Source organism: Cavia porcellus, unplaced genomic scaffold (assembly GCF_034190915.1).
Source record: "Cavia porcellus strain 051 isolate PalLab524CR breed Dunkin Hartley unplaced genomic scaffold, mCavPor4.1 scaffold_9, whole genome shotgun sequence".
Taxonomy (NCBI): Eukaryota; Metazoa; Chordata; class Mammalia; order Rodentia; family Caviidae; genus Cavia; species Cavia porcellus.
In genome coordinates, this window is record NW_026947492.1 from 10,531,738 (window position 1) to 10,544,037 (window position 12,300).

The following is a 12,300-nucleotide window of genomic DNA, read 5'->3' on the forward strand; positions in this document are numbered from 1 at the left end:
CCGTTGTTATCGCTTTTATTACACATTAAAAGCTAGTAGTTTTAGAAATCTCTGAGGGGCTGGGGATATAGTTCAGTGGGACAGTGCCTGCCTGGCAAGCATAAAGTCCTGAGTTTGATTTCTGGTACCCAAAAAAAAGAAATCTCTCTGAAAACCTAGAGGATTGTGCCAGGGATTTAGCTTAATAGTATACCTCCCTGGCAAGTGCAAGGTTTTCCCCAGTACAAAAAAAAAAAAATAGAGGACTGAGGTTTTTTGGAGGTAGGTAGTATCAAATGTGTGTAACTTGCCTACTTGCCTGACCTGCTTACCAAGTCTCTTGAAGGGGAGTTATCCTCAGTTGAGTCTCAAGCCTACATATTTTTCCTAATTAGCTCCCTTTGACTTCACTTTTCTTTATCTGGCCTAAACTCCAGGCCTTTTATTTTAACCACTTGCTACCATGTTCCCCTTTCTTGCCCATTGTTCTTATATCCCTACCATGCAAAATTTCAGCCTAGATTAATCTAGCCATACCCTCAGCTCCCATAGCAAGCTTCAGACTTGGATAAAAACAAAAATCATTGGAATGATGCAACCACAAACCTGGTCTCTAACACTGCCTTACAATCCTGTGTATGCCCTTAACCTCCGACTATTCCAAACTTTAAACTTTTCTCATGACCCACTTGAGGGAAAGACACCACCATTCCGAGGCTAATTTCTTCCTCTTTCTTGCCTCAAAGCTCCTGGCAATATCCCTTTTCTGTCAATTTCTCTCTGAATTCCACATACCCCTTTTGTTCTCTGACTTGCATTCCTTTAAAACCGTATTTCTTCACATTCATTCTAGCTTCTATCCTAATTTTTCAGGACTGCTCTAGTTAATATATTACTAAATTAACTTTCCTGTCCTTAATTTGCCTACTGTGCAGTATTTAAGGCATTAAATCACTCCGTTGTTGAAATGCTCTTTGCACCTTTGATGTCACTTCTAATTTTTCCATTCTGCCTCACTAACCATCCCATCAGTTTTCCTTCTGCTCAGGGTTCTCCAAAATATATTACTTATAGTTCTGTTTCCATCAAATGTTAGTTCCTCACATCTTCTGTTCCAGTCACACGACAAAGTTTCAGCTTTCTGTAGTATATAGCTGTTCTCTTAGACATCACCTCACGGATCTCTAGATTTTTCCAGATCAGCATCATGCTTTATCTGAACTGATGTTTCCCTCTGTGTCTAAGCTGCAACTTCTTCAGAGCCTAACTCTTCCGCCCCATAGCTACGTGGCCACTTACAGGTCTCGAGGACAATACCCAATACACAGGCTTTTGTTAATTTCCAAAATACCTGGCATATCAGAGGCCCATTGTAAATGTTTTTACATCTGCATCGCTCCCTGTGGCTACGTTATAAAATTATGTGAATTGGATTGAAATACTTAGGATGCAGGGGAGAATGCGATCACAAAAAAATCAGCCTAAGGAAGGAATTGAGGCCGGGCATGGTGCTTGTAATCCCAGCACTCGGAAGGCTGAGGCAAGAGAATTATCGCGAGTTCGAGGCCAACCTGGGGTATAAAGTGCCTTCAAGCCCAGCTGGAATTGCACAGACACCCTGCCTCAAAGAAAGTAAGAAAGGAGAGCGAAACTGGGCTGAGTCTGATAACTTGTGTAATGCCTGCTTCGTACGTAACTTCACATATTAGGCCTCGGGCTCCTCCCTCTACAAGGCATGTGTAGGTTTAGGCGTATCTCACCGATAAATCCTCTACACATTTCTGCAGAAACCGTGAAGGTCTCCACTCCGAAGAGCGGAGATCTGTGCCCAGAAAAGCAAGCGCGCATGCGCACTTCCTACCTCGTCGGCCTTCCGGGCTGTCCCAATACATGCCTGTTTCAATATAGAATCCCATTGCTTTCCACCAGTTCTCTGATTACATCTTTTCCCATTTCCCTTCTCCTTATGGACTAAATAAAATAGACTACTGAGCTAGATTCCTCAAGGATACCAAAACACCTGAATATTTTGGACCGGCGTAGAAAAGGACGACCTGACTTTAGAAGTGGGACTGTGTCTTACAGCGGGTCCTTCCCGGGGGTGACATTCAACCGGCCGTAGTTGCGGCGGCCCTTCACCTTAGAGTCATGGCCCAGTTTGTCCGTAACCTCGCGGAGAAGGCCCCGGCGCTGCTGAATGGTGAGCACTGGGAGACTGGCGAGGCGGATATACGAGCGACGGGGAAACTGGCTAGGGTCCGAAGGTTTAGCAAGCTTCGGTGACTTGAGGAAACAGCAGGAGCGGGGGCCGGACGGCCTGAAGGTGTAGAAAGCAGGGAGCAGGTTTAAGATCTTCTTCTGGCCCTCCTCTTGCCTGGCCTGCACCTTAGGGTCTCTTTACAATTTAGAAGTTGCTGAATTATAACCTCAACCGAAAAGAGGCAGCGTGAAGGAAACCCGAAATTGCCGGGTAGCTGCGGCTATAACACCCACTTGGATCTCTTGAGATCAGAAATACCAAAATGCTGGCTCGTTAGGGGAGCTGGGAAAAGAAGGGACAAAGTACCAGGTGATGTGTTTCCTGGTGGACAATTTGGAAGTCAAAGAAATGTTTAAGAATACATGTGCTTTGAACATTGGCTTTGCTTTCTATCCTGGCCAGATACTGACAGCCTTCACTTCAATCCGAGGAAAATTATAGGTGGAATTGGGTTTTCTGGATGAATATTCCAGACCTCTAGTAAGTATGAAGAGATATTCGTGAGCTGGGCGTGGCGATGCATGCCTATAAACCCCAGCACTCAGGCAGCTGAGGCAGGAGGAGCTCTTAAGAGTTAGAGACAAAAAAAAAAAAAAGTTAGACCAGCCTGAACAGCGAGACCCTCTATCCAAAAAAAAAAAAAAAAAAAAAAAAAAAATCAGATAAACTGAAATCTTAGCATAGCTTAACATACACGAATTTTTTTTTTCCAGTTTGAAGACTCTCACTGGTAGGCACTCTATTTTAGAATAGCCCCGAAGGGCCAGAGATTTAGCTCAGCACTACACACCTGCCTGGCAAGTATGAGGTCGTTGAGTTCAATGATTGCAGAACAGTCCTGAATAGTCAGGCCTGTGCAATGATCTGTTCTGTCAATAAATATTTGCCTTCTGAATAGTAAGTTACCAATTTTCTTTTTGAAAGAAGATAAATTGATATGTTTCATCACTGGATGGGGTTTTGTGATCAGTAGGTTTGTTTGTTTGATTTTTGAGAAATCCTCCCTACATAGCTCAGGCTAGCCTCAAACACAATGATCCTCCTGCCTCAGCCTCCAGAATGCTGGGATCACAGGCATGTGCTCCCACATCTGGCCAGATGTGGTATATTATACTAAATGCTTAAAGGTCAGATCTCTAAATTGCTTTCATTCAGATTTGATTGTGAAATATGAATAGAAAGCTAAGTTTCAAAAAGTACATGTGATGTTTTTGAGCATATTTTACTGTATTTGATATTTTTAAAATTAATTCCCTCCTCTTTTCCTCCATCATCAGGCAAACAAAATATTGAAGACCTTACATGTCATATACTCTTGATGCTTGATTCCCTCCTCTTATGGAAGGTCGGGTCTCTCGGCCCTCTAGATCTAGTAAAGAGACAGTTTACCCATTAACTCATGACAGTCTAGTATACAGACAGTCCCACAAGGGATCTCACATTTGGAACTTTCACCTTGCTAAGGTTATTGAATCAAGGAGAAGGCTTGATCATCAAGCTGGATGATTTGAGGCAGTTTTGAGTATTTCAAGTGGATTTTTGTTCTACCATAGTTTTCACATCTTCTAAGTTGGTGGCAAACCTATGGCACGTGTGCCACAGCAGGCTATTTGTATTCCAGAAAGCTCTAAAAGGTTTGCCATCACTATTCTTGTTAGGGAACTGAAAACTAGTTTGTGATAAAATCCAGAAAGGAAAATAATGTCAAAGTAATTTTTTTTTACCCATCCAGAAGTACCCAGAAAAGAAGACTCAGATGGGACCAGAATATTAAAACAGAAACATACTTTCCTTTGTATCATATACCTGTGTATTAAATGTGAATATTAAATGTTTGATAAATTACCAGTTATGTCTGTCCATTCCCTGGAGGACAAAACACTTATAGAAACAAGTAATTTTATCAAATTATGACAGAGTCTGATTTTCCCCCTTACCTAAACTGTACAATTTTTTTTTTTTTTTTTTGTCTTTTTCCTTGTTCCTTTTTATCGGTACCGGGGATCGAACTCACGACTGCCTGCTTTTAAGGCAGGCGCTTATGCCGCTGAGCTAAATCTCCAGCCCCTCTAAACTGTACAATTTACTTCAATTTCACCAATTTTTTTCTTTAATCACTTTCAATCCCAGGATACAACGGATGACATCACATTTCATTACGTTGTCATATCTCTCAGTCTCCTCTGATTAGTGATGATTTCAATTCTTTTTTTTTTTTTTTTTTTTTTGTACCAGGAATCCTGAGTTGGATACTGTGCATACTGTGCCGCTGAGCTATATCGCTGGCCAATTCTTTATCTTTTATGACTTTAACTTTCTTGAGATATCTTTCTAGATATTCTGAAAAATATTCTTCAATCTGAATTTATCTGTTTCTCTTGTGATTAGTCTGGAACAATTAGATTTTGAGAACATTCCACAGAGATGAGGTGCCCTAGAGGCATATCAGGAGGTAAATGATATCCATTTAACATTACTGATGATACAAGTTTCATTGCTTGGTTAAGACAGTGTTTAATAGGTTTTTCCACAGTAAAATCATCTTTTCCCCATTCCATATCTGTTCTTCTTTTTAAAAAGAATAAAGCCTAATAAAATAAAATAGAATAAAACCAATCAAAACAAACAGCAAGAGTGATACGGGACGATGGGGAATCAACAGTCGCTACCACAATGCCTCCTGCCATGTTTAGAATTGCTGCCCGGGGCCAGGGATTTAGCTCAGTGGAGTAAGTACCTGCCTGGCAGTATGAGATCATGATACCCAGTACCAAAAAAAAAAAAAAAAAAAAAATACTACCCATACTACCCAGCATAGTACTACCAGCCCATACTACCAGCATAGTAAGATCAAATAAATAGAACAGAATAAAAGCAGTCAAAACAGAACAATAGTGTATTTCAGAAACAAGACAGAAGGAAACACCCCATCTATGCTGTGTTGCATACTGTTAATCCTCTCAATAGATGCTCAGACTACCAGCCTTAGGCCTGCAAAGTCAATCAAACAATACAGATATTAAGTTGTTCTTGTACCTCAGTTGCTGTCAGCTCCAACTCAGCAATTGCTTGTGATGCTGGGGGTGTTCTTGATTCTCAGCACCAGTTAGCTCACGGGAAGAGTGAACTGGCTTGTGTCTCCTCCTGGGCCCCGTGTGGACTTTGTGGCTCACGGGAAGCATGAATTGGCTTCTGGTTATACTCCTCCCAGACCCAGCATGGCTTCTGCCCACTTCCTTGAGTTTTATTGAATACTCAGCTTGACACTTAGGCCAGACCCTCTCTTGCTGGTTTCACTTTCCACATCCGTCCCTGAACCCTTCTCCGGGAAGTCTGCTATTCCCCCAGTGACTTTCCTGACTCAGGCCTCCTCCGTGTATCTTTTGTTTGTTTTTGTTTCGGGGATCAGACTCAGGACCTCGCACCTGCCCAGCAGGCGCTTGTGCTGCTGAGCTAAACCCCGGGCCCTCCATATCTTTTCTTTAGAAGCAGGTAACTATGTGTAGTCCATAGGCATGTAGGCAGCCCAAGTGGAAGCAGATCCATCTGTATAAAGGGATTTCTAGCTGATCATAGTGATGCATACGGGAGGCTGAGGCAAGAGGATTGGGAAGCAGGGGCAGACTACCCTGAACTGCATATTGAGACCTTGTCTGGAAGGAAGAAAGGAGGTTCTGTGTATGATAAATAGAGTTCTGTAAGAAAGACTTGCTTCTTCATCCATGTATTCAGTCATTTATTATAATGACTCATTTACATTTATTCCAAACTTTGAATAGCAGTGCTCTGTTCTTCATTGCTCAAATTGTTACAGACTCGGCCGTAAGGAACAGTTTTTGGTTGACACTCTGTCCCTTTGACGTGACCCATTACTTTCTGGTAGTATATGCAGATTCATGTTTTTTCTGCCCAGCTAAAGCAGGCCTTGTCTTCAAAGAAGACTCGCTCCTTTTACTGGACAGTGGAAGTTAGAAACAATAATCTAGATCATTTGTTTTCTGCTACTCAAATATCATTGCTTCTAGGTCTTCTCCATGAGCAAGGAATACAGATAAACATTGGCGGGGGGAGAGCATACACATATACCCATGCATAACCCATGTTACGCATGATCATTTCCAGTGTATTTGTCTGTGTATATGTTAAGCTAAGCATGAGTTCATATCAATGTCTCTAACTGTAGTCCAGGTTTATTTTTTTGGTGCTGGAGCTTGAACACAGGATCTTGCATGGGCTAAGCACATAATATACCACTGAGACAGCAGATGCCCCAAATAACCTCTAAATGGATTTTCTTTTTACATGGAGATGCAGTCTTACTGTGTTACCGAGGCTGCCCCTGAACTGAGCTCATGATATTCCCCTGACTCTGCCTCCAGTTAGCTAGGCCTACACACATATGACCCACAGCTACTATTGCTAGTTTATCTCTAACTTCCCTCTCAAAATGAGAAACTCGGCACCCACCATCCACCATTTATGTTTTGTTCATCCCTCTTACATGTAAGCAATTTCAAACTTACTAACCTGTGCCCCTAAAAACAATTCAACAAATAAAGTAGAAATAGTATTGGGTTTTGGGGGTCTTTGTTTTTTTTAAGATGATAGGACTCAAACTCAGAGGATTGTGCATGGTAGGCAAACACTACACCCTGGTTGGTTTTGAGGGGTTTTTGATGCTGGGGTTTGAACTCGAGACCTTTGGACAAAGCTGCGTTCTTACCCTTTTCATTTTGAAATGAGGCCTCACTGTCACCAACTTGCCCAGGCTAGGCTTGAACTTAGCAGTCCTCCTGCCTAGACCTTCAGAGTGCTAGCATTACAGGTATGCACCACCCTGCCCGGCTTCTTTCTTGCTTTTAGGATGACATCTGTGTTGAAGATGATTTTTAAGACAGTTGTTCTTACAAACGTAGTATTTTTACCTGCATCACCGATTGTATTTAGAATAATCACCTAAGGTTTTGTATCTATTTAGAATTTTGCACCATTGCCCCAAATACAAAAGATGAAGAAGATGGTGATCTGAGAATAGTGAGGTATCCAAGTATGGACAGTTAACAGCAAAAGCACCAAAAGCCTTGGCTAATCCACCTCTGAACAGTACACACTTGGTGAATATTCATGCAGCTACATTTCTTTTTTTGTTTGTTTTGTGTCTTTTTGAGACAGGGTCTTGCTATGCAGTTCAGGCTGGCCTTGAGCTCACTTTGTAGCCCAGGCTGGTCTCGAACTCACAACAATCCTCCTGCCTCAGCCTCCAGAGTGCTGGGATTACAGGTGTGAGCCACCATGCCCGGCCTTCATGCAGTTACTTTTTTTGTCTTTCCCAGTGTTGAAGTCAAGCCAATACTTTCTTTTTTTTTTTTTTTTTTTTAAAGGACTGGAGAGCGCCCGTGGGTCTCGAACCAGCGGGCCAATCGGCCTGGGCGGTTGGGAAGCCAGACTCGAAGGAACTGCTGGGCTAAAGCCAGCCCAAGCCAATACTTTCAAGCTTGTAGCTTTTTCCTAGCCTTTAAGCTATTATTATTGTCTGTTTTGTGTTTTTTATAATAAATTTCTTCCTCTTGCTGAAGTCATTACCATAGTGTCATATCTATTATGGTTATTAGGGATCTCTTCTTGAAATAGTAAATATCTTGAAATATTTCAGTTTAACAGTATTCGAATTTTATTTTGTGATGTTTTAATTTGTTTTTGTGAGGTTTTGGGGGGGTTGGGTTTTTTTGTTGTTGTTGGGGGCTTGCTTGTTTTGTTTTGAGCAGCTGTGCTTTTGTTAGAGAAACAGCACATGTTGATGACAGTACCAGAAGTGGACACTAATTGTAGTTCTATCTGGATTTGTGGCTGGTGTTCTAATAAGTTTTGTTGGGGTTTTTTGGGTTTTTTGGGTTTTTTTTTTTTTTTTTTTTTTTTTTGGTGCTGGGGATCTAACTCACAACCTTGCACTTGCCAGGCAGGTGCGTATGCCACTGAACTAAATCCCCAGTCCTCTAATAAGTTTTAATATTATTCTTTCTTTCTTTCTTTCTTTCTTTCTTTCTTTCTTTTTTTTTTTTTTTTTTTTTTTGTGTGTGTACTGGGGATTGAACTCAAAACGTTGCACTTGCCAGGCAGGAGCTTGTACCACTGAGCTAAATCCCCAGCCCCTTAATCTTATACTTAAGGGTGCCATTCTGCATAGCTCTTTCCTTCTTTTAGACTTATTTCCATATTTTCTCATCTCTGTACTAAGAAAATGTGAATAAATTGCTGGTTTTCTTGCTTTTGACTCTGATGGCTGGTAACTTTACAGTTAATTAAATTTACCATTCATAAGTGGAGTAACAGCACTAGCTGGCCACTGGTAAAATCCTAGCATAATTGAATGTGCTTATAGCTTCCTGCCTGATTGAACTTCCCTGTGACACAGGTGTTCTGCATCTTTAAAAGCCTCTTGTTACCCAGGCGCAGCTTTGACTTTTCACACCGGGTGCACATTTGGTACAAGCAGTGAATGAATGTGATGCATGAATAAATATTTGCGTCCAGCCCACACATCTGCTTCTTTCTGTCTCTAGTGAGTTCATCCTGGTATTTTGTTTTGTTTTGTTTTGTTTTCCAGCTGCTGTGACTTACTCGAAGCCTCGATTGGCCACATTTTGGTACTATGCCAAGGTTGAGCTGGTTCCTCCAACCCCTGCTGAGATCCCTGCAGCTATGCAGAGCCTGAAAAAAATAGTCAATAGTGCTAAAACTGGTAGCTTCAAACAGCTCACAGTTAAGGTAACTATGGGCTAAATGAAAACGTGTGTGCATAACAGAAAAGGTCTTCCTTAGGTTCTTCTGATTATTTTGATTAATGTGTTTTTCCAACGAGACTGAATCCAAAATAACGAGAGATATCTTTTTTACTATAAAGGAAAATAGTTACCTACTTTTCTAATTTTGTCTTCTGGATACAAGTACTTCAGCTATTGTATGTCTCAGTTTCCTAGTAGTTTTGTTTTCAGCTTTTTGTTGCTTGAGTTGGGTTGGGATGGTTTAGAGATGGTCTCACAGTGTAGAATGGGCTGGCCTTGAACTCCCTTGTGTGGCCCAGGCTGGCCTCAGCTCACAGCAGTCCTTCTGCTTCAGCCACCCCAGGGATTGCAGGTATGCGCCTCCAAGCACAGCCTGTTTTCAGTTTTTTGAGACAGGGTCTCGTTGTGTATTCAGGATGGCCTTGAACTCCCTGTGTAGCCCAGGCTGGCTTTGAACTCAGGACAATCCTCCTCCCTTATCCTCTTGTATGCGGGGATTATAGGCATGTACTACAGGACCCAGCCCTAGTAGTTGTATACAATAGCAAGAAAACATTTTATTATTATTATTATTATTTGCTTGTTTTTTGGCTTTTCGAGGCCACTGTGAGGCCGAGGGTCTCACTGTACAGTTCAGGCTGGCTGTGGGCTCACTTTGTAGCCGGCCTGGTCTTGAATTTGCAATGATCTGTCCTGCCTCAGCCTCCTAAGGGCTAGGATTACAGGAGTGTGCCACCACGTCCCGATGAAAGCACTCTTAAAAAGTAGAAAACTTTTGTCTTTTTCCCCAGTTTTGGCTACGATAGAAAAATACATGCTAGGTGTGGCGGCACGCACCTATAATCCCAGCACTGAGGAAACTGAGGCAGGAGGATCGCTGCAAGTTGAAGCCTGGACTACATTCAGCCAAAAGAACTCTGAAATATTTTTTTCTTTTTCTTTTTTTTTTTTTTTTTTTTGAGACAGAGTCTCTCTATGCAGTTCAGACTGTCCTTAATCTGCTTTGTAACCCAGGCTGGTCTTGAATTCTCAACAGTCTTCCTGCCTCAGCCTCCCAAGTGCTAGGATTACAGGCATGAGCCACCACGCCCAGTTTTATTTCTTCTTTTTGTAATCAGATTTTATTGGTACATTTTAGATATACATAATGATCACATACACCATAGAGAATTTTTATCTGTACATGATAAACTTGGGGAGGTTTTGTTGTTTGTTTGGAACTGTCAAACTATACTAGGACACTAACACATTGAGGATAAAAATGAAAGCTGGGTTGTCAGGTTAATTAAAGCTTAAAGAACATAAGAATGAACTTCAGTTTTATATTTACTTGATTTAAGCAGAGGATACAAAAAGCCTAAGTAACTAGTATTTGCTGATTATAGAACCTTTGTCCTGGGAAATACAGTTATTTTTCAGGAAAAAATAACTTGTGGTCTGATTTGAAGGGGAAAATTCACTTCCAGCAGTGCTGAAAGGAAAAGGTCCCGTTTTGCTTTAGAATGATGTTTCTTCAGAGTTTTAAGGTCCATATTTGTGCTTTGATGAAACTGTGTTTTCTGTAACTGTTTGTTTTTCCTTGGGGGAATAAAATTCATGCAGTTATGAAACTGAGTACTGAGTACTTAGAATTAAGCCAAATGATGTAACTAAAACTGAAGTGTAAAGAAGAGCCCTCATCTTGAAGCAGATTGTCTATGGCCAGACAGCATTGTCTGTTCAGATTCTTGGCCTTCCTCTAGCCATCCTTTTGTGTGAATGCGCTGTCTAAAAGTGTCAGCTATTTCCAGGATGTGGGTTGGTTTAGGACCTATAAAGAGAGTGTCTCATAAGCTAGTAATGAAAGGGTTAAGACCGTTCAGGCCGATAAAGAATGCTTTAAAAAACTTTATAAGCTCTAGACTACTTACCTTACAAAATTGAAAGTTCAAGGATTCTCATAATTTAAAATATAGTGAGGCTGGGGATATAGCTCAGTGCATAGTGCCTGCCTGGCAAATGCAAGGTTCTGAGTTCAATTCCCAGTACAAAAAAAAGTTACCTTAAAGTTTGTACTTTTTTTTTTTTCCAGGAAGCTGTGCTGAATGGTTTGGTGGCCACTGAAGTGTGGATGTGGTTTTATATCGGAGAGATCATAGGCAAGCGTGGCATCGTTGGCTATGATGTTTGAGTGTCTTTAATATCTGATCAGAGTTATCTGCTATTTGAATAAAATAAGATGTGTCAACTATCAGTGTTTTCTCTGTGAAATGCTACATGTATGGTCACAGTTCTGGGTACCAAAGTGGATTCTCTTTGGCTTTGATAACTTTAATACAACTCTAAATGCAAGTTTGTTTTGTCTGAAATTGGAAGATATATGTAAATATACCAATCTGATATGTAAATATGTGAAGATAACATGTTGATTGGAAGATTTAAAGTGTATTTCTGAAAAATTGGGGGAAAGGCCTTAAGCAACATGCCAGGAGCTGGGAGTGATGGTGCACCCCTATGATCCTAGCACAGGGGAGGCTGAAACAGAAGAGTCCCTTTGAGTTCAAAGCCAAGCTAATCTACATAGTGAGGCCCTCTCTAAAGAACAAAAATGCAAAGAGAATGATAACTAAAACGTGTATAAGAAGTAGTAATAACACAGGCTAGAGTAATATAATTAAATCATATTGGTGAGGCTAGGGATTTAGCTCAGTGGCATAAGCGCCTGCCTTGCTAGCAGGAGGCTGTGAGTTCAATCCCCATCCTCCCCAACCCCAATCATACTGGTAAAATTTGAGCATGGTGGCAGATACTCAAAGTACCAGGAGTTTGTAACCTATCTCAGCAACATGAGACCATGAGACACTGTCTTAAAAAATTATGTTAGTAGTCACAAAAATAAAATCAGATTGTTTCTCTTTGCAGTAATCAGAGAAAGACCCAGTAATCACAGAAAGCTGCTGTGTCTATATATTGTGAAGTTACTTGTCTTGGTTTCATTTGGTTGTTTTTTTTTTTGTTTTTTTTTTTTTTTTTGTACTTGTCAACTAAAGTATTTTTCTGCCCCTCAAAAGACGAAAGAAGAGGGTACGAAGGTGGTTTTATTACATAACTTTTTTTCCTTTTTTTTTTTTTTTTCCTTTGGTGGCTTTGTGGTGGTACTAGGGATTGAATCGAGGGTCACTGAGTCATACCCGCAGCAGGTTTGGTTTGGTTTGGTTTGAGAGGAGGTCTCACTAAAGTTGCCCAGGCTGTGCTTGAACTTTGAGTTCTTCAGTGTCAGCCTGCTAGAGTGCTGTGATT

General features: G+C 41.0%; 1 protein-coding gene and 1 long non-coding RNA gene across 2 annotated transcripts; both read left to right on the forward strand.

Moving 5' to 3' along the window:
* The first annotated feature begins 1,983 nt into the window (after positions 1–1,983).
* Atp5mg (ATP synthase membrane subunit g) lies at positions 1,984–11,251 on the forward strand. Its single transcript, XM_003472797.5, has 3 exons — positions 1,984–2,179; positions 8,844–9,004; positions 11,093–11,251. Exons 1-3 carry the CDS (start codon positions 2,128–2,130, stop codon positions 11,189–11,191), a joined length of 312 nt encoding a protein of 103 aa, XP_003472845.1. The 5' UTR covers positions 1,984–2,127; the 3' UTR covers positions 11,192–11,251.
* On the forward strand, positions 2,186–7,814 carry LOC106028279 (uncharacterized). Its single transcript, XR_001201895.2, has 2 exons — positions 2,186–2,719; positions 7,621–7,814. It is a non-coding gene; the product is annotated as an uncharacterized LOC106028279 (long non-coding RNA).
* Positions 11,252–12,300: the final 1,049 nt, after the last annotated feature.

What these genes read in the sequence shown, in the direction of transcription:
- Atp5mg (XM_003472797.5), top strand. Translation starts at nt 2,128, where the DNA reads ATGGCCCAGTTTGTCCGTAACCTCGCGGAGAAGGCCCCGGCGCTGCTG. An exon ending in GGCCCCGGCGCTGCTGAATG is followed by an intron (nt 2,180 to 8,843) that starts GTGAGCACTGGG and finishes TTTGTTTTCCAG; the next exon opens with CTGCTGTGACTTACTCGAAG. An exon ending in TCAAACAGCTCACAGTTAAG is followed by an intron (nt 9,005 to 11,092) that starts GTAACTATGGGC and finishes TTTTTTTTCCAG; the next exon opens with GAAGCTGTGCTGAATGGTTT.